Source organism: Trichomycterus rosablanca, chromosome 19, assembly GCF_030014385.1.
Source record: "Trichomycterus rosablanca isolate fTriRos1 chromosome 19, fTriRos1.hap1, whole genome shotgun sequence".
Classification (NCBI taxonomy): domain Eukaryota; kingdom Metazoa; phylum Chordata; class Actinopteri; order Siluriformes; family Trichomycteridae; genus Trichomycterus; species Trichomycterus rosablanca.
The window spans coordinates 5,271,560-5,293,101 of NC_086006.1; the positions used below are offsets into that span (position 1 = coordinate 5,271,560).

The following is a 21,542-nucleotide window of genomic DNA, read 5'->3' on the forward strand; positions in this document are numbered from 1 at the left end:
AAATACTCTAGCCCATTACAGCTAGAGATCCAGGGTTTGAATCTGCTACTGGCAGGCCCGATGTCCACACAGAGCCGATAGGCTATGTCTTTGTGCTCTCAGTCCCGGGTCCAAACCTGAATAAAATATGGAGGGATGAATCAGGACAGGCATCAGGAATAAAACTGCCAAATCAGGTATGTGGACCAAAATGATCAGCTACCCTTAATAACAGGGGAGTGTTTGTTTGTTTATTAGGATTTTAACGTCATGTTTTACACTTTGGTTACATTCATGACAGGATCGGTAGTTACTCATTACACAAGGTTCATCAGTTCACAAGGTTATATCAAACACAGTCATGGACAATTTAGTATCTCCAATTCTATTCACTTACACGTCTTTGGACTGTGGGAGGAAACCGGAGCACCCGGAGGAAACCCACACGGACACGGGGAGAACATGCAAACTCCACACAGAAAGGACCCGTACCGCCCCACCTGGGGATCGAACCCAGGACCTTCTTGCTGTGAGGCGACAGTGCTACCCACTTAGCCACCCAACAGGGGAGTAAAGGAAAAAGAATAAAAATTGTTTAAATGCCTGTTTTTTAAAATTCTGGTGAATATTTTAGTATTTTAACAGAAAAATAAATTAAGACTCAAGACAATCATTAGAATCTTTAAAACTTTACAATAAAAATGTTGGCACGACTGTTCACTAGTATTTTTGTACTGTTGTTAAAATGAAGAATTCTGAAATACCATTACTCTGAACGTAAATGATAAATGTCATTGTTGTACACACATTCACACACCGTGTAGTCTTTGATGTAGTGCAGTGGCATCCTCAACATCTTGCACATTAATGAAAAGGTGATGATGAGAGGACATTCCAACATGAATCAAACACATTTGTCATCACTTTTCAACACCTCATACATGAATGCAACAACACACACAAAATCAGATGCATCCCAAAAAATAACCCTGAAGTCCTTTTTATCTCCGCTTATCAAGCTTTGCTGTTGGTTTGACCAGACAAATGAAGCTCTTGGTCCATTCAGCCTCTTACTGATACATTCAGCACGCGCACACGCACACACACACAAAAACACTGGGGAGTGAAGTACAATGCTTAAAAAAAAAAAAAAAAAAAAAAAAAAAAAAAAAAAAAAAGGCTAAACAAACCAGTCACTCTTTAGGATGTTTTTTACAACCTGATCTGACAGCCAGGCACCACTAGCTGTGTGACGATTAGTGTGAGGAAGAAAAGGGAATGAGGAAGATTTCAGGGGATTAGGACAGGCGACTTGATAAAGACCTGCTCCTCTCCCATCTGTCTCACTCTCAGTCATTCAGCAGTGTTGGGTTTAGATAAAGCATGGTTTAGGTCACTGCCTTCTGTCCTCCGTCTCTGATCTGGAGAAGGCCATCACCACATCCTCAGCACCTGACCGGGGCAGACACATGGTGGTAAGTTAGGAGATTGGCATTCTAAAAATCACTGTGATTGAGAAAAATTTTTTTAAATTAGGCATACATGATCTAATAAACAGTCGAACGGTGATTAGAAATAATGACTGGTAGTAGAATAGTCATATTTAAAAGCTCAATGACTTTCTTGTGGCATTGTCTGAGAATCTCACATCTACAACATTTCCAATAATCATATATGTAACTCAGTACTGTTTCTGCAAAGTGTAAATAACTAGGAGCATCATTACTACGTCAACCACTAAGCAGTAGCCAACTGCCTCGGCAAGTCTAAAATCAACATGTGCAAGGGCAAGCATTGACTGAAGAGGAGTAAAGCAGTGGAAATGTATTCTGGAATCATGCTTGATCATCCGGCAGACAGAAAGAGGTGTCCATGATTTCCATATTAGTTTCAGAAAAGGAAAATGTAATGCTACAGCTTAAAAACTACTTTTAGAGAATTGTTCAGGCTTTTTATTGACCTCATTTTGTGTTACAATTAGGCCCTTCTGCACCAGAGCAGAATAGGATAAAAAACTTTAGGAGTAACCCAGGTATAAATTACCCATCATCAGTGTGCACCATCACTCATGTTCTATGGTTGGATGGAAAAAAAAGGATAGTTCTAAAGTAAAAATCATGTTTTTATTGTCCTATATTATATTTGTATGATGATATCAAACCATTTAGTGTAAGTGCAAAACCAGGGGACCACAAGAGGGGGAAATACTTTGTCATGGCACTGTAACTCACAAACAAGGGTTAAGACTAGGATCTATGTATCTAGGCTGTTTATACAAGCTATGTATGCTGTACTAGATCAGAAAGAGTCACCTTAATAATGTACTAGAATAGCTTGCAATTGCTTTTGACTTGTATGATGTCTTGCTGTACAGCACTCTGGAAGGATCCATTTATAAGCAAGTATATATAAAGAGTTCACACAAAGCACTGAGCAGCCAGCCTGATACGTCTGCAGCACAAAAAAAAACAGAGGTAACAAAGAATCACTTTAAATAATGATTAAAAAGCCCAGCTGTAAAATTCATTTCTTGAGGAGAGTATAATTAAATCATTTCTGCTTGTTCTTATGAAGTCAGGAAAAAAGTTGAAAGATATCACTTATGATTTCAGTCAGGTATCAGCCTAGACATACAGATGGGACTGCTAATCAATTTCAATCCAACATTTTGGATTTAGTCAGAAAACAAACTCAGATGCGCAGATAAACAGGATTTGAAGATCCAGCTGTTGTAAGATACACACGGATTATTACACAGTTTCATCACAACAGTAAATAATCAGTACAAACTCTCAAGACCACTTGAGCCGCCGAACATTATTCAAGACCAGGCTGATGTCTGAAGTTTACGAAAGATGTTTATTTTGAAGGGCTCCCATGTAATTGCTTGTAATCTTAACGGACCTGATTGAAGCTGCCTTGTGTTTCTAAGCAGCTTGTAAAGTGACTGCACTCTTAACTATAGACCAGGCAAAAAAACTGATCCCTCTGATGCAAGTGATGCTGCCCCCGAGACACAGCTGTTAGTAATTTTTAATTAACATGTCTGCCTTGCATTTGCCAATTCAATTTATCCGCAAGGTGTTAGATAAGGTTAAGGTCAGAACTTTGTGCCACCATGTTGTTCCACGCCATTTTTTTTTTTTTACATTAAGATAAATAATGCAGCTGTTTTGTGTCAACATTATTGGAACATTTTTAAGTTTTTCTTTAGAGAAACAAAGGGTCCTTGCACAACATATTAAAAACAACCCTATCATTCATCCTTTATCATTCTGTACAGTTGGAACTGTGTACATAACCCTTCTCTTTTTCTCCACAATATGAACAGCAATAATAGTAAAGCACTAACCAGAGAAGTACTTATCAAATGAACTATTTTCCAAGTCCAATGGTGGCGTCCTAAACACTAAATCAGCCGATTTTTTGCATTTTTCAGCTTGTCAGAGGCTGTTCAGTTAAGGACTTACTTTTTCTATCTTTTAGCGCCGTGTTTACTCTTGTAAGTTATATTCACGGCAGAAAAGGTTTATGTGGGTGCTTGTATCCGTTACGTAGTAATTGATATACTGATATTATATGTATATTCCTAATTTAGTCATTGAAATGAAATTCTAAAGTTTTTCTGTTTTTCCAAGGTTAAAAATGTAAGAGGTCGTGTGCTTCGCACTTCACAGCTGATCTGTTGTTGCTCCGTTACACAGTAACAGCACTTAAGATTGAGTTTTAACCAAGCAGAAATTTTACACACTGACTTGTTAGGTTGCTCTTCAGCATGACCAATTCAATCACCAGAGTTTATCTATGTAGATTTTTTGCACCAGTTAGCGATGGTTAAATTGAGCAATCAAGTTTGAAGACACAATGGGACAAACATTTTAGCTATTTTGTACCAAATAAAAGATCATGTCAGAACAGAATTAGTCAAAACCTTCGTAAACTCACTCAGAATTTAAAAAGAAGCCTTAGATTTGGAAGCCCACCTTTGTTTCTCTGCACCTCAGCTATAAAAAGCTCTTGTTGCTTCCCATACCACTGTCTCATTTGAAAAATTAGATAAAAGTAGGGCAAACTGTTCAAACCACAAGCATTCGCCTGCCTGCATTTGTGTGCATGTTTAAAACTATTTCCTTTCAAGGTCATGATGGCACACTCTGTGCCTGTTAGAGCAAGTTAGGATTGGTTGTTTCCACAGTCCACATCAGAACCAGTCATTAGGACGTCTCTATATTGGGTTCTGCTTGACCTAAGCCTAATAAGCAGGGAGACTGGCAGAAAGAAGATCCTTTCATGTACGCTCATGCTTTGCTTTCATGCCTCTGATCCATTCAGATCACACAGACCTACCTTATGAGGTAAGACAGGCCTTGGTTCATTGCCCAGAAGCCTTTGTTTAAACTCCTTTAGCTCTGAGCTGATATGAAATGGGGCAGAGACACAACCACGAGGATGCTTTTTAGAGCACAGTTGAGCAGTGTGTTTTAATCATGTCAAAATTATTATTTATTTAAATTTAAATGATATGCTTGAATTAACTCAAAGTATGGCCTGACAAAATATTAATGTTCTCATTCAGAGAGATACAGCTTGTCTCTTTTGAAATTAGAGATACCAGGCTGAGGGTTGAAGCTCAATTTACAAATCTCAAATGTGAACCTTTTGCTTCAACATTCACCCTGGTAAAATACATGTTGCTTAAACGTGTCGTTTTAATAAATGTAATTTGTTTTGCAAAGACAAAACTTTATTTTGGATTTAGCTCACAGGATATAAATTGAAGCAGATGTGGAAACACACTTTTCGACAACTATTTAACTATGACTAAGAGTGGCCAAACCAGTCTACTCTGGTCACAGCTCTGTACACTCAAGATGATGTCATGCAATCAAACATCGCCTGTCACATCAAGGTTGACCATGACTGAGACCAGCCCCGGTTCTGGACTGCTTTGCTTGGGGGGGGGGCAGTAAAACCTAATGAGGGGGCATGTTGATAGTCATGTTTTTGAAGCCAGAAATATATTCAAGGCTTGATTTGTGCATGAATGATGACAGCCAAGCTATTGATACTGGCTTAAAGTGATGTATGAGGTAAAGAAATAAAAATGCATGTTTTCGAACTTAAACTTAAAACCCAATAATTAAAAAATACATGTTGATTATGTAAATGGAGAAAAAAGATTATCTAATTGTATTTCATTTTAATAAAATGAAAATAACATCATTTCTTAATTAAATTGCCATTACTAATAGAACAACTCTATTTCTTGAAAGGCTTTAATACAAATTTAAGTCAAAGCTGACAAATGTACCTACACACAGACTGAGAATATTCAAACGTGGAAATAGGAATGAGTGAGAATATTTATATTATTGGGAAACTAAAATATAAAGAAAACAAAAGAATACTAATTCTGTAAAAAAAAAGTGTTTACCAGTATACCTGCCTCTCGCTCACACGAACAGAACATATACTGCCGAACTGAACTGTTTGGGGCAGTCTGCCGATTTTTATATGACTCAAAGAGCCAATCAGGAATAAGCAAGGAAATATCTTCACACTGTAAAACAAAATGCATTTTTGTGATTGGTTCAGAGATCATTTTAAAAATAGCCGTTGCTTGCATTGTGCTTGGGGGGGCAAAGACACAATTTGGGGGGGCAATGCCCCCCTCAGCCCCCCCCTAGCGCCGGCCCTGACTGAGACTGATGAATCTATAAATAAAGCAGTGATTCAGTGATGGTAAGTTATCCATGTGCCCATAGTAAAAAGTGATATTAATTGCTGCCTTATATTCTGAAACATGCAAATGTTAGTTTAGTGTGTATGTGATAAAGGCACCTTTCTACAAATAAACCATAAAAGCAGTATTCCATTCAGCATTCTAGATTATGGTCTATCCCCTTTAAATGCTCCATCCTTTTTAGTCTTAAAAGTAAGAGCTATGTGAAATTCTTTACAATGAAGTGCCAGTTGAAGTGTGCTAGCGTACTTAACCGCTGTGCCACCCGAATGCCCAGATCTAATTAAATAATATGGCAACATATGGTGCGGTGAAAAAAACATCCCCCCTCCTGATTGTACTTATTTCTGCATGTGCCACACTAAATGCTTTCACATCCACACAGATGTAATAAATGTAATATATGACCTGAAAAACAAGTGTTTTTTTAATAAATGATGACTTCATTTATTAAAGAATAGGGGTTTTGTATAGTCTTGTGAACACCCATTTTCGTGTGTTTAAGCCACACTTACCGCTACGTAAACAGGTGTATAAAATCATTTACATGAAGTACATCATATCCCGACACTTTGTGCAAGGTCCTGTCCTGTTCCCGCATGATTGTGCCCATGCACAAAAGCAAAGACATGGTCTGATGAGCTTAACGTGGAGGAACTCCAGTGGCCTGCAGAGCTCTGACCTCAACCTTACTGAGCACCTTACCAAGCTTCCCAAAGAAGTGAAAGCTCTTTTGGTGCAACAAGGGTACCTGGTAAAACCCACACTGACACAGGGAAACATGCAAAACTCCTTGCAAACAATGCAGACCAAAGACAAAGATCACACCCAAGCCAACCGAAGTTAAAACAGAGTAGCATTAGGTATAAAATCCTTCTTACATTAGTATATTAATAACAAACCTTTTTGTCCCAAATGAGATCAATTTTATTTACTGCGGCTTACTGCCATTAACCCTGTCTAATTATAGGTTGTGTAAGACCTAATGCTTACATAAGGGCTTGTTGGAGGGCATTAAAAGGTCAGACAAGAGTGTGCACACATTACATTCTGCCATTGACGCTGATGGGTGTGAAGGGCATATGAATAAAATCGAGTGTGGTCTTGGCTAAGCCTACGGGTGCCCCTCCCTGTAAAATATGGCAAGTCACACATAGCAGCCAGCGCAATGTGGATGCGAGGGCCCTGCAGAGTTGTTGCCTAGCAACAACACAGGATCTGACTGCATCATCACCCGGCAGGTTGCAAGCTCCTATGAACAAACAGCATCTATCTGCTCCTTGTCTTATTCACTATCCATTTATTTATCTGCTACCTCTGTCCATATTAGCCCTTTCTCATTCTCATTTATCTGCCGCCTCTCTGGCTGTATCTGACCTCTCTTATTATATCTTATCTACAGGTCCTTTCTCTCCACCAGCTTTATTTCTATTCACGGTCTGCCTTGTTCTGTATTTAGCTATCTATTTTCCAATAATATAGCCTCTATCTCTTTAGTTCTCCCCCATCGTTGTCGAATTGCTTGCCTATTTCTCCCTTCTCATTTCCCATTTCAACAAGATGCTTAACCATCACCCTCTCCATTCATTCACAGCACCACAGTTGATTACATTCAATTATAAAAGCATATGTTACAAGCTATTAGACATTGTAGCTATTTATGCAGCACAAATGTTACTAGCATTACTGTTGCATTACTGTGTAAAGAAAAACAGCTTCCGTCTCTCATGGCTGATAAAAAAAATGTATAGTACACACTGTTGCTCTTGTCTAATCACTTAAGCACAGAATGTTCCTTAAAGGCATGCATGGAAGGTACAGTACAGCAATGATAACTAAAGTGTAATAAAAGACCAGTGCATTGTTATGGTACAAGATAGAAACAGGGTGGGAAATGGCTGTGAGTAAATGTAGCAGAGTCAGAATTAGACAGCCATTTCGAGAAGGGTAGTGGAGTGATGCAAGGAGTAATAAATCATGGTAAGGAGTGTGCTGAGTGGAGAAGACAATCACGCACACACACACACACACACCAGTGCATTAATACTTATAAGTGATCGCAGCTGCCAGACGTGGCTCATGATTAAGGGTGGTCAGAAGCACACAGATGTAAATCATGATAAAAGCCACAATAATAAATATACCAGATTTCCAAAATATCACAAAGAGAATGCTGACATTTAGCACGCAAGTTGTTTATGGTCTACTTCAAGTCACATACAGAATTATGAGGTATTATGTTTTTTGTAAAACACAACGATCTTAAGGGTTTGTATTACTATTGAACAAATTTAGCATTAGCATGTCCATTCCTAATGTATTACAATGGAACCACAACTAGCTAACCAGTAAGTGCAAGTATAATAAACAGGGTGTTAATTACATATTGGATTCTTTGTGCAGAGAAGGATAAGGCTGTCTGCAAGCATTCTACAGATCAGCAAAATAACAAAGGAGTGTTTTGCTTACCATTGTGTCGGATGGTCATTATACACTTTTTAAAAAATAATATTTATTTTAAATGTGGCTCTTTAAAAAGCATAAAAACAAAATAGTTTCACGGTAAAGCTTAAACAGCTTTGGTAAAAGTAAAAATCATTTATCATATTCTGTACTGGATAGACACAGAATGTATGAAGTATGTGTACAACAGCTGCTATTCGCCATTATATTAGGTATACAAATCTTGTACATACATACTAGTTTCACCTATCCATACATATGCACTTTGTGGGCATACAGTTACTGACTTAAAATATATAAAGCAATCAGCCTGTATTGCTAAAGGTCTGGAGACGGATTAACACACACTGTGCATAAAATATTTTAAGGCTTAAACTGCATTTAATACCCCCAGTTATGCAGCTGCACCTAATATAACATTACAAGTAAAAACTACCAAATCACTACCATGTTAGTGTCATTGCAAGGCACAAAAAAAAAAAAAAAAACATCGGGTCAATGGTGGTCCTATGGAGTTAATTTTGATTAATGGATAGAGTAAATAGGTAGTACAATATGTATGAAGTGATGAACACACATATACACGACTAAAAGTAAGTGGACACTTGATCAAAAACTTGTTGGATATTCCATTCCAAAACTACAGGCAGGCATTAATATGGAGTCGCCCGTCTTTAGTGGCTATTACCGCCTTCATACTTCTGGGGAGTATAAAAAGGCCCAAGTCTGAGGAAACTGTGCCCATTCAAGCAGAAGAGCATTTGTGAGCTTGTGCACTGAAGTTGGATGAGAAGATCTGACCTTTAATGAACATTTCAGTAGCTCTAAAATGTGTTTAGTCAGGTTGAGGTCAGCTATGAGGTCAAACTAAGTCTTTATGGACCTCCCAATTCACGTTACACAGTTATTTGTAAACCCCTCTTAGCAGTATGTATAACTAAAACACATGAACGCATGGGTGTCAACATACTTTTGGCCTAATATCGAAAATTTCTAGCATGGGTACAGTACACGGGTTTGGTATTTGTGTAAAATACATTCAAATACTGCATTGCTAAAGGGCACTGAACTGACAAGCAGTCAATGTTGAAAAGTGTCTATTGTTTTTAGGCTGGATAAACCACTTTATGCCATCACACGCTACGAAAGCCTGTGCGCGGGTGGTCATTCAGAGTTTTTTTTTGCAGAGGGTGGAGTGTTTTAGGTCTGATGAATCAGCATGATGTGATTCACACCATGTGCCCATAATTAATGCCTCAGCTTGCCCTCGGCCCTAACAAGACCCGCTCCTCTCCTCCAGTCACACGGCTCCATGGTAGCCGGTCCTGCGGGAGCCCCGCCTCCTGTGCAGTAGTCATGGAAACCCCACTCCGCTCTCCGTTGTTCTGTTACTGGGCCCCAGAAGCCACAGAGCTCACAAACCTAACACTCGTTTCAAAAGCTTTGTGCTGTTCTCAGAGTGCTGCAGAGCCATTCTAGGACAGCGCCACACCCTCAGCTCATTCTTAGCAGCCTGAAATTTTATATGTGTTTGTTCCGGTATACCTAAAAAAAAAAAAACAGTAACTGTTTTTATTTTGCAAAACAACGATGTGTGCATTAATCTTTTATGGAACATTACAAAAGCTGACCAGCTAGTATAATCAAAAGCTTGTTAATGAGCCTTTTCCACACAGATCTCCACCCACAGTCGTCCTGTCTAAATCTCTAGACTGGTTTAATCCCAAAGACAAAAGAGCAAGCACAAATTAAAAATGCATTCCAAAAATACATAATTCACATGTATGCTAATTAGCCAATTAAATGCCCTAGAAAGCAGTAACCCATTTAATTGTAAACAAGCCAAATTGGCAGCTTTTGGAATGGTTCAAGCCAGTAGAAATCTTATCCAGATAATATTTTCCAAATTTCACACTTGTCAACATGTGAATATAAAAAGTGACCACTACAAAAGCAAGAGCAGGGGAAGGATGGAAACCTAATTTCCGATTCACATAATAAAGTATGTCACAACTGTTGTTCACATGAGAGAACAATAGCTGAACAGAGGCTGAATGAGGTGGCCCCAGAGGCCTGTCCCTAGTGTCCTGGCTTGTTACACACACACACACACACACACACACACACACACACACACACACACACACACACACACACACACAGCAAGTACATCTCCTTAGTTTTTTCTCTTAACATTTTTTTCTTCCAGTTCCCAAATGCATCTCCTCTGCCACTGGCCTCACCCTGTCCTGACCTGACCTGATCTGACCAAGGAGAGCTGCAGACTAGCACACAACCCTTCTGACAAGCATGTAGTCGCCTGCAACTTGTTTTCACCTGGCATAGGTGGAGTCCCACAAAGAACTGTGTCGCTTATAGAGATTTACACTAGTACAGGTGCATGTAGGAACCCTGTTAACCTCCCTCACTCAGGCAAAGCCAACTGTTAGGCGTTATCCAATCTGCCCTTCCTGTTAGACCTCCCAGGTTCTGAGATTTGAACTCAAGAGCTCAACACCTCAGTGGTGGTGGGCTAGTGCACAAGACTGCTGTGCCAGGTTTTAGTTTTTGTAGGGGTCTCATCAACCTGAGACATTTGTGATATAAAACAGTGATTAAATTATTCAAGTCTCAAGAGATGATTTATACTGCACAATAAAAATAATAACGGTCGGTAAACTTATGTCTACCACGTGTATTCAAGTGAACTAAAACATTATAAACAGACAACCTGTATCAAATTATTCTACAATACCTTCTGTGTGTGCATATTTAATGCATCAAAACAAAAATCCATTTGGATCTTTCTCACTTATTATTAGTTTTATAAAGATCATGTATGCATGCAGTTTTTCTTTTTGTTTTCTTTTGTAGAACTGTCAAATGGAAACCAAAGAAACCTCAAACACCTTTGTTGTTACATAGCGGAGTAAAGCAAAGCGCATTTTACACCAGCTTATTCATAACACTGCATTATTTATGAAGATGTTTCTATAGTAAGCACAGCAGTGATACATTCTTTACAAACAGCTAAGATACAAGTATGCTTTACTGACAAAACACTTTGGAAAAAAATTTGAGAATTGTATGAGATCTACCATAGATACAGGACTTTCTGCAGACGGGAGGAATCTTGTCATGTTATATTCAGTTTGATCATCGATGCTACTGTTTTATTCATTATATAATGAAGAAACCACCAGCACTGCTGATCCCTGCAGTAAGCCGCATTTTTGCAGCCACCCTTCATACTGAAAGCTACATGCAAATCCTATTGTATGGTGCCCTCTGGTGGAGAATAAGAACCACGACTGTTGGTAAAAACAGGCACACTAATCACACGTTCATTTACAGATTTTGGCAGAAATCTTATAACCAACTAGTCATTGTGTCATTTGGTGCATACAGCACAAATGGTTAATTATTTGGCTTGAAAGCCTGTGCATATGCAGAAACACAGTGGGGAGAAAACGTATCGCTGTCAGTGAGGGTTTTACTGCATTTACTAACAATCCTGTTGGGACAGTAGATAAATGCTCCTAAAATTTTACACCTAACTTTTACAGGTATTTTTCACAGCACTAAAAGATACTTAATGTTTTACTAAATTAAATGTATTTTTTAATACACACCAGTCCCTAATGTGATGCTTTTTTTAAGTTGGGACAGGGGAAAATTCAGGACTAGGAATTTTGTAAAATTATCAAGTTAATTGTTATCAAGTTAATTTTAGTAATTTTACCAGCTACAATTTATGAAATGAATAAAAACAAAATTAGAGAATGCCAATGCCAAGATAAATTCTGCTTGTGTTACAACAGCAGGGCTGCTTGATGTGTTTCATTGTACAAATCTGCCAAATCATTTATTCTTTTAATTTTATTTATGCATTTTTCCCCTTTTTTCTCCCGACTTTTAGCGCGTTCAATTGCTTCCTCTCCACTAATGCCGGCCCCGGCTCCGATTGAGGAGAACAAAGCTAACCCACGTCCCCTCCGACACGTGGGCAGCAGTCGTATGCATCTTGTCACCTACACCAGACAAGATCAGCCGAGGACCAGCCATGCACACGGAGAGACACACCCTGATCCGCACTCTCTCCCAGTCTCTGTGCAAGCACCATCAATAAGCCAGCAGAGGTCGTAGTTGCATCAGTCATGAGAGAGTCCCTATCCGGCTCAATATCCCACCCCCATATGAACAACAGGCCAATCGTTGTTCATGTGGTTGCTCAGCCCAGCCGGCAGGCAGAGCTGAGACTCAATACGATGTATTCGAGATCCCAGCTCTGGTTCCGGCGTGTGTTTTTACCGCTGCGCCACCTGAGCGGCAATCTGCCACATTATTAAGCAACATAATAAAGCAAACTTTGTGGCTGTATAAGTGAATGAGTGGGGGGGAAGGGGGGGTTAATGCAGCATTGCCAAAGACCTGTGATGGATTGGCACGGTACCATATTCAGGCTGTTCCTGGCTTAGCTTATGACCCATAACTAAGTTAACATAATAAACATTTGTGCTCTAAATGCTGAGTCTGTCGAATAAGGATAGCTGGTGTGCAACTGTGGCATAAGCAGCTGGTCTCTGAATGCTACCATGCTTACCCTGGTCTATGTTGTGCTGTGGGAGTTGGCTCAACTGACTGTGCACCACGCCTGCATAGTTTCGCAGGAACGCTTCCTCACTGGGCGTCAGCTGCAAGAGTGAGAGGAAAATCACACAAACCAAATTAATAACCAACCACAGAGTGGCATAAGATTCTTAGAAAACACAAGAAAAATAAGTAAAGTCAAGTGAATGTGCAGATTACATATGATATTTGCTGTATGTGTTAATAGGACTTACATTTGATCCCATCTTCTTCAACATAAGAAGCACCCGCACCTTCTGCTGAACGTACATCTCCTCAGGAGACTTGCCAGGGGCCTCACGGTTCATCCCCCCTGCTCCTGAAGCACCACTGACAGAAATATACAGACAAGCAAATCATATTTACAACAGAGAATAAACAATAGTCAACCTGGAGGTATTTTTTAATAATTCAACCATAATTCATTTTACCAAAAATTTGTTCCCTAACACTGTTCACAATTTCAGATTCATTAGTGAAGAAGCCATTTCGTTGAAAGTCCTATATGCTTGAAGTCAGGTGCAGGCTGGCAGTCTAAATAGTGCTCATCCATATTTTATGGAAGGTTTTCTTTGTACTGTCACTCGTGGCCTAGTTCGGCAGTCAGGTTCACTGTGCAGTGCTATAAATGCCAAATACAGCAAAAAGTAGAGGAACAAATGCAAACTATAAAATGAGTTGTTTCTGACACTGATAAGTCCTTGTCAGCTTTTAATCTCAAGATTTACCAAACAAAACAACCTTGGGTTAATGCAGTAACACACCACACTCAAAACCAAGAATATTAATAGAGTTTGTTCATTATTGCTGCTATACCAGCCTCCATATATCTGGTAAAGCTTTTCACTACATGAAACAGGACTGCTGGAATTTGCCTCCACAACATTGACAAACCTTTTGATTAACCTTGCAAATATCTTTACTTTCATTTTACAGTAGCAGTAGCATAAATTTAGCCTAATTTACTTGGTAATAAAAAGATGATAATCATCATAATCAAAAACAAGCTTATGTAATCTTAAGACATTTTTTCATACATGAAGTCGGTCTATACCACTAGGTGGCGATATGCACCTCAACAGAAGCCATGTACTACATGTACACAGAGAACTTAAGTCATCCTCAGCAGGGTAGAAATGCCTTGGTTTTCAATAGTTGGATGTCTTTAAAAGAACATTGTTTGCTGACGGTGTGTGCCAACCAAAACATGTAACACACCAAATGTTCCTTAATAATTATCTAAAGAACAATCACACACTTTCAGGATGTATTAACAGAAATTTATACCTGCTAATGGGGATTGTGCAGCTTGATTTTATAATAATAATAATAATAATATATTTTTATAATAATATATTTTATTTATATAGCGCTTTCCAAGATACTTAAAGACGCTTTACATTTTACATAAAAAGCAAATAATCATAAAAACAACACAAACCGTACAAATTGTAGTACAAAATTCACACAACACATTAATCAGCATCAAGATAATAATTAAAACATACCAGGAGGAAGAAGAGAAAACAGCATTAAGACATTTCATTAAAACATAAGCAAGAATATGAGAGGTATAGACAGAAGTGGGGGAGAGCAGGAAAAACAAACAGCACTAAAACATATCAAAAAGAACAAAAAAATGTATAAATAAAAACAATAAAAACTATAATAAAAACAATAAAAAGAAGGGTAAATGAACTAGTTAGTCCACGTTGTGCTCCAGCCTTTAGTCACGCTTCTGTCAACTCTGATGTATAAGTGCAAGCAATAATCTGATGAGTTATTGGAGGAGGGGTGTAACAAAGAAATAAATAAATAAAAACTCAGTGAACGGCAACCAGTCCATACTGTCTGTTCAAACACACTATAATGCATACTGACAGCCTGTTTATTGGGGGTTATGTTTAACTGAGAAAAAGACAAACACACTTCTTCAAAATTCATGACACAAAGCACAGACACAAACACATAATGTCTTAACTGAGCGACTTGTTTCTTCTAAACAAAAGGTGCTGTAACCATAAAAGAATTAGATAGCATCAATTTTGGAACTTCCACATATTTGACAGCTTTTTCGGATCAACCTACTTGTGTGAATCAACCTTTTCCCACATGAAAATAATGAATGTGATAAGACCTGAACTCTCACAAATCATGTTTTTGGCACAGATTCAACTCTATCTTTTTTGCAAAGTGTTTGCAAAATGTATTTGATTTTTTTATATTTGAAATAGCAGACTGATTGAAGGAGCAGATTAGTGATATGTCAAAAAGTGGTTTGATAAAGTACAACCGAAATGACTGGAATAAAGGTGAAAGGAACATTCATGATCTTTGAAGTTATTTCAACAAAGTTAAACGTAACCTATTTTGTTGGCATTTTGTTGGGGGGGGCATGAAAATTTTTCATCTTCCAAAGGGGGGCGTGACAGAAAAAGTTTGAGAACCACCGATCTAATCTGTGGGCTCTGCATCCAGAAGTCACCAAAGGGCACAATGTCAAAGGGTTTCATCACATTAAAATTCTCTGGCATTTGATAGGCAGGAGTGGGGGGGATGATGAATGCTGGTGAGGAGAGCAAGTGCAGAAGAGAGAGAGAGAAAGATGAAAGGAGGAGAGGGACTGAAGTGTCAGCTCTGCAGCACTGTGACACTGGGCACACCTTCAGGCAGAGGCAGCTCTTCAGAGACTTTCTCCCTCCACTCCTTTAGCTCATTTGATTATGTCTGGGCTCAGTGTGAATAACACGACAACCCCCGAGACAGACTGTGTGCTGAAAACCAAATGAGGATGTATCACTGTTTCACAGTGTGTTAATTTGGAGCCAGTCATCTAAAAACAAAAATGATGTACGATACTAACACACTAACGCAATGTGCAAAGTTAGGCAGGAAATACGAAATTCTCTATCTATCTATCTATCTATCTATCTATCTATCTATCTATCTATCTATCTATCTATCTATCTATCTATCTATCTATCTATCTATCTATCTATCTATCTATCTATCTATCTATCTCCGCCCGTCCGTCCGTCCGCCCATCCATCTATCTATCAACGCCATGTTTACTCTTGTAAGTTCACGGCAGGAAAGGTTTATGTGGGTGCTTTGTATCCATTACCTAGTCTCTGATATTATATGTGTATTCCTAATTTAGTAATTGTAATGAAGTTCAAAAGTATTTCTGTTTTTCCAAGGTTTAAAATGTCTTTCATTGTTCCAGCTATTGAGATTTTTTGTCTTTCCCTTAGGTATTTAGGGCACTCAATTAGTATGTGTTTAATAGTGATGGGTAATTGGCAGGATTCGCATTGCAGGGCAATATGAAATTCACCAAGTAGGTCTTCAAGTTTATACATCTATTTATAGGCAAGAGTGTTTATGTAACACTTGTCTAGGAATGAAGCTACAGACTTCATAAAAACGTTCTTTTTTAAGTTCTTTATTGCAAAAGCAACGGATGCAATGGATGAATGTAATCATCTTATCAAGCTCTCTTAGAACAAATCCCATGGCCTTGGGGTGTGACACCCTTCAAAATGTTTGGTCTTCAGCCAGTGGAAAATGTCTCTGCAAAAACATGTTTATGTCAAAAGCAGCAATAAAAAAAACTTCAATGTGCATCTTAGGAAAGCCCCTTCATATGGCATCAGTAGAAAGTCTGATTAAATCCCAGCCTACCTTAGGCTCCTTGGTTTCTAATCTCAGGGATGAAACATCCATTAGACAAGCCAGGATGAAGTCGATATCTATCAGCACCAACCTTAGAGCCAGTGGAGTTTAATCTCTGTTTGTCCTCCCGGTGTTAATCTAAATCCCTGTTTACAAGAACTGCTGGACTTAAATTAAGAAATAGAGGAATTGAGGGTGCAGAAGCTTTCCACCCTTTTACAATTTTGCATTCTTTTCAGTTAACCTCTGCAAGCTACACAACATCATTAAAGGCTGAAAAGGCCACAGGGTAGCACACAACTCAGTGGACAAGTGTGAAGCTACAGTCCTCATCTTTACACTGGCTAGAAGGTAATTATCACACAGAGCTTCAGCACATAAAGAGGATCACTCTACCCTCTCTGTATACCTTCCTTAAGAATTGAGGGATTTATGAACACAATCAAAAATAAAAACATCCCTAACAATCTAATTCAGGTGAGAGTTGACTTTTAAAAATGAGAATGATCTAAAGAATACAGCCAAAATAACTATGGATTGACATCTGGGCAAGTCTTTAAATGTCCTTGAGTGGCAACCCACACAACTTACAGGTTGTTGGGCGGCCAAGACTCTTAAAGCCAATAGAAGAGTTACTGTGGTTAAACAGCATATCATTTTAATACTGATAATGAGGTGAATGTGCCACAACACAGGGCATCGAACCTTTCTGAATCAGAAAGGAAGAGGGTCGACTCGTTGAAACATGAACTGTTTCCACTTGAAGTAGGCTGGTGATGAACACTCAGCTATTTATATTATATATTTTGACACAAAACATTTATTATAATTTTTAATGGATGTTCTCCTAGCAAGGTAAAATATTAAATTGCAAATTAATTTATAGCTCTACAATTTGCAATTATTGTTTTAGGTGTAATAATCAACATTTTTAATATACAGCATTAAACTTAAAAAAAACTAATGATAATATGGGATTCAGTGACACAAAATCAACATCAAAAATGCATTTCTGCTACAAAGAGTCTTGGTAAAAAGAGAAGTGCCCTAACATACTGAACTGAACCATTGGGAATACAGTGCAATGTGATAGCACCTGGCATGTGGCAGGGTCACAGAGGCCACACATCAGTCCTACAGCCCAGTAACACCATCAGTCCTACAGCCCAATAACCCAATCATTTCTGCAAATGACAAAAAAACCCAAACTGATTCTTAAAGTCCCTTAAAACGTGTTTTCTTATTTTAAATAACTTATGGCATGACAACAAAAAGCCAGTTAATTCTACCAGTACTGATCACACAAAACACATTCTTTGAATTTGTCCCAGACACGTCCCTCTTTAAATGGATGAAATTATTTGTAGGAACCAAAACAAACCAACAGGTTAGCATACATACCTACGCTACCATCTTCTTGATTAGAAATGTTAGAAAGTCATTAATAGCAATAGTACAGACCCTAGGAAATTTTTTAGTTGTGACCCCACTCTGTAGTGGGTAATATTCACATCAGGTATACGTAACAGACACATGAAAAGAAAGATGCATACAAATTGTATTGTAAAAATTATGAGGCAAAAAAAACAACACAAATTTCAATTGTGTTCATAAGGAATGGCTAAGTACTAATGACAGCTACATAAAGCAAGCAGTAGCAAGTGAAAGCTGACTTGGTATTTTTGTTACTGGATTTTAATGCATTTACAACTATATATGTGCAGTATGGAAACAATGGTTTCTGTATCTGGAAACAATAGTGATGAAGTCCATGGTGAAGGTTTGGCTGTGAATTAGGTCATGGCTTGACAGCAGTGAGTGAAACCCTACCCACTAGAGAAACATTTCGAAATGCCAAATGTCAAGCCTGGCACTGCTTAAAAATTCCTACTGTCTTTTGTTTAATGGTATAATTACTACCACATTATATAAAACATGTTAGATGTACATGATGAGACAATCATTTTCTATTAAAAGCTTTTTACTGCAAAACTGCTAAATAGACAAAGCAGTGCAAGTCCTGACATAGTAAAGTGCATAATTTGGTTTTTTAAACCCATATTTAATATTTATTAATGCTATCTGATATAACTGTGTCTGGCACTTGTGTGCACACCATGAATTACAATAGAAAAGCTACTGCACTGCATTGGTTCCACTGGGAATTCACTGCCAGAACTGAGGAAGCTACAGTTGCACCCCATGAAAAGGCTGTGCTGTGCAGGGTTCTTGCAAAGACCGACTAAACGCAAATGCTTTTTTTCTACTTACCAGGAGCCCACGCTAACAAACTAGAAACAGAAAGACGTACAAATATAAACCATGCTAAAATCCTTATGGTAAGTGATAGTTAGCTTCTGATCATCAGTGCTCATCCTTACAAATACTTTTTGAGTGGATGGATACTGATACCCACAGACACTGCACAAAATTTAATGGAAAGACTCTACAGAAAAGTAAAGGCTATTGGGGGCACAACAGGATCTCTAACAGGCTAATGTTTAGGCATCAACAGGCTTTTGGCCATACAGTGTTTTTGGCACTCAAGTCTGTAAAACGGTTTATTTCTTTAAAAGTACAAAATGTTCCATTATTGCACAGAAAACTGGATCTTCCAATACAACTTGACAATCATGGCCTTATTTCAGACCCCAGTTGGGATTTACTCATTACAGTAGCAGGTGGTGGCATACCACTGACATTCTGCATATGCTGTTTTAGATCTAGCCTCTTTCTGAATTATGTAATTAATGCCATACTGAAGGCAATCCAAGTGCACAAATGGATCACTTGACCTCGTCAGCCCTGCGCCTGTCAACACCTTAAGCATCCCTAATAGGCAAGCTGCTTGCTAGTATCAACTTCATATCAGAATCTGAGCTTTGCAGTTCAGCTGACAGCTGGAGATCTAAATCATGGTGTATATACAATGGGTTTAAGGGTGTGGGGACACAAAAATAGACCCTCAATAACACTGTGTTGAGATACTAGAAGTGTTGCACTATGCCAATACATTCCTGTTACTTACAGATCGGCCTGATGAGTAATCACAATATAATCACAGTGGCATTACCCAACCTGTGTGAGGCAGGGAATATGACTAACCCAACCTGCAGAAATAACAATACTGCGAGGTTTAGTCAAATGAAAACAAAAACTACATTCAGGAGTCGGTAACACATCTGTGTTAAGACTGTTGAAACTGCTGTGTTCACAGACAACTGATTACCATCAAACTCTGAAATATTATTCATTGTTTACTTGTAAAAACACTGTAAATCAACAGGACTATGTCTTGAACCTCACACTACAAAAACTAAGTGTGTGTCTAATTAGTACACTAGCAGTGCTGTCAAATCTAGTAAATAGCAGGGATTCTCAATTTTTTTCCATAAAGGCCCACTTTTCCATTACTATCATGCATAAGGGCCCACAAATAAATATAAATCAATCAACAAATAGTAATATGATTGATTTAAAACAGTTCAATTAAAATACTGTACTGTAATATTGAAAAAAAAGTCAACTAATTATTACATTTTAGGGGCTTGGGGGACAAAGTGGTAAGTAAATATATCCATCTATCCATCTATCTATAAAATGAGAGAGTATATTTTTATATTTTGAACAACCCTGTTGCCACACATATGGTGGCACTCCAATGTTACTCACAGAAACAGGTTATGAAGAAGACATAAAAACATAATTTACCGCTTTTTAAATCTATTTATATGTTAGGGCAGGTTCTGCAATACAAAATATCGCGATACTCATCATTCACAGTGAAACTGCCTGTAAGTATCGCGGTATGATATTCTTGCAATATTGCTCAGCTCTAGTCCTGATAAAAGCTTTGTTAAAATAAAACATACGAACTATGACAGTTATTAAACTTGATTTATTACAACAGACACTTGTTTTAGGAGGAATAATATATAAGCACGTTGTTTAAGAACTGTAGTTTATAGAACTGTATGAATCTATGGAGATCACTCTGCTGTGGTTCCTAACAAAGCCCTGAATGAAGTTCCCATACACTCCACTAAGCTAAGCTAAGCTAACCAGCTAACAAGAGCCTGAATGCTAACAAACCGCTGAAATGTAACATTTTAATACACTTGCACAAATATGTAAGCTGCTATCGCTCACCTCTCCTGGTCCAGGGTTTTTCTTAGTATGTTATTAAAGTTGTTAATGAGAAAGGTTTCCGTTGCTGGCTCACATCCCCGACAGTCGATAGAAGCTAAGTGGAGCCAAAGAAGGAGCGGAGACGGTTTGTTTTCTCACCCGTTTTTCGAAAAGACACGCCCACTGCGCGAGGATTGGCCACGCAAAGTCAGCCGTTGATTGGACGCTGTGAGACACGATTTTAAGCTTCTGGCCAATCATAACAAAAGGCGGGTTTATATAAATATGGGTGGGATAAAAATTTACCTCTGAAGGCAAAGCGTCTGCGGCATTTCTAAAGGCTAATAAAGGCTCTTACCGGCAGAGGGCGCTAATACTCCACACATTCAAGAAGAACCACTACTGTACATGTGATAAAACTACTGTATAATTGTTGTTTTACTTATTTTTATTTTACTTTATTTTTATCATATTTCCTAAATACGTTACTAAGCTTTGACAATACGAACGTCCATATTATGTCATGCCAATAAAGCTTAGTTTGAGTGAAATATAGTTTACAGTGTACGTTACAAAGTACAGATCAAGGGTTGACCCTCACCTCTGGTCAGGGTTTGTGAGCTATTTAACATGTTCTTCCGTGTCCCTGTGGGTTTTCTCCAGGTACCAAAAAGATAGCTTGCAGAAGGTGTATTGGTTACTACAAATTGCCTATGCTAATTGTAAAGATTGTTTGTTTGTTCGGATTTTAACGTAATGTTTTACACTTTTGATTACATTCATGACAGGAACAGTAGTCACTCATTACACAAGGTTCATCACTTCTCAAGGTTATATCGAACACAGTCATGGACAATTCAGTGTCTCCAATTCACCTCACTTGCATGTCTTTGGACAGTGAAAGGAAACCGGAGCTCCCGGAGGA

The 21,542-nt window shown here is 38.3% G+C and overlaps 1 protein-coding gene across 1 annotated transcript; it reads right to left on the bottom strand.

Moving 5' to 3' along the window:
• Window positions 1–1,163: 1,163 nt before the first annotated feature.
• On the bottom strand, window positions 1,164–20,736 carry ctnnbip1 (catenin, beta interacting protein 1). The gene is made up of 4 exons (XM_063015930.1): window positions 20,639–20,736; window positions 13,030–13,144; window positions 12,789–12,879; window positions 1,164–1,431 (listed from the first exon to the last, which is right to left on the bottom strand). Exons 2-4 carry the CDS (start codon window positions 13,120–13,122, stop codon window positions 1,373–1,375), a joined length of 243 nt encoding a protein of 80 aa, XP_062872000.1. The 5' UTR covers window positions 13,123–13,144; window positions 20,639–20,736; the 3' UTR covers window positions 1,164–1,372.
• Window positions 20,737–21,542: the final 806 nt, after the last annotated feature.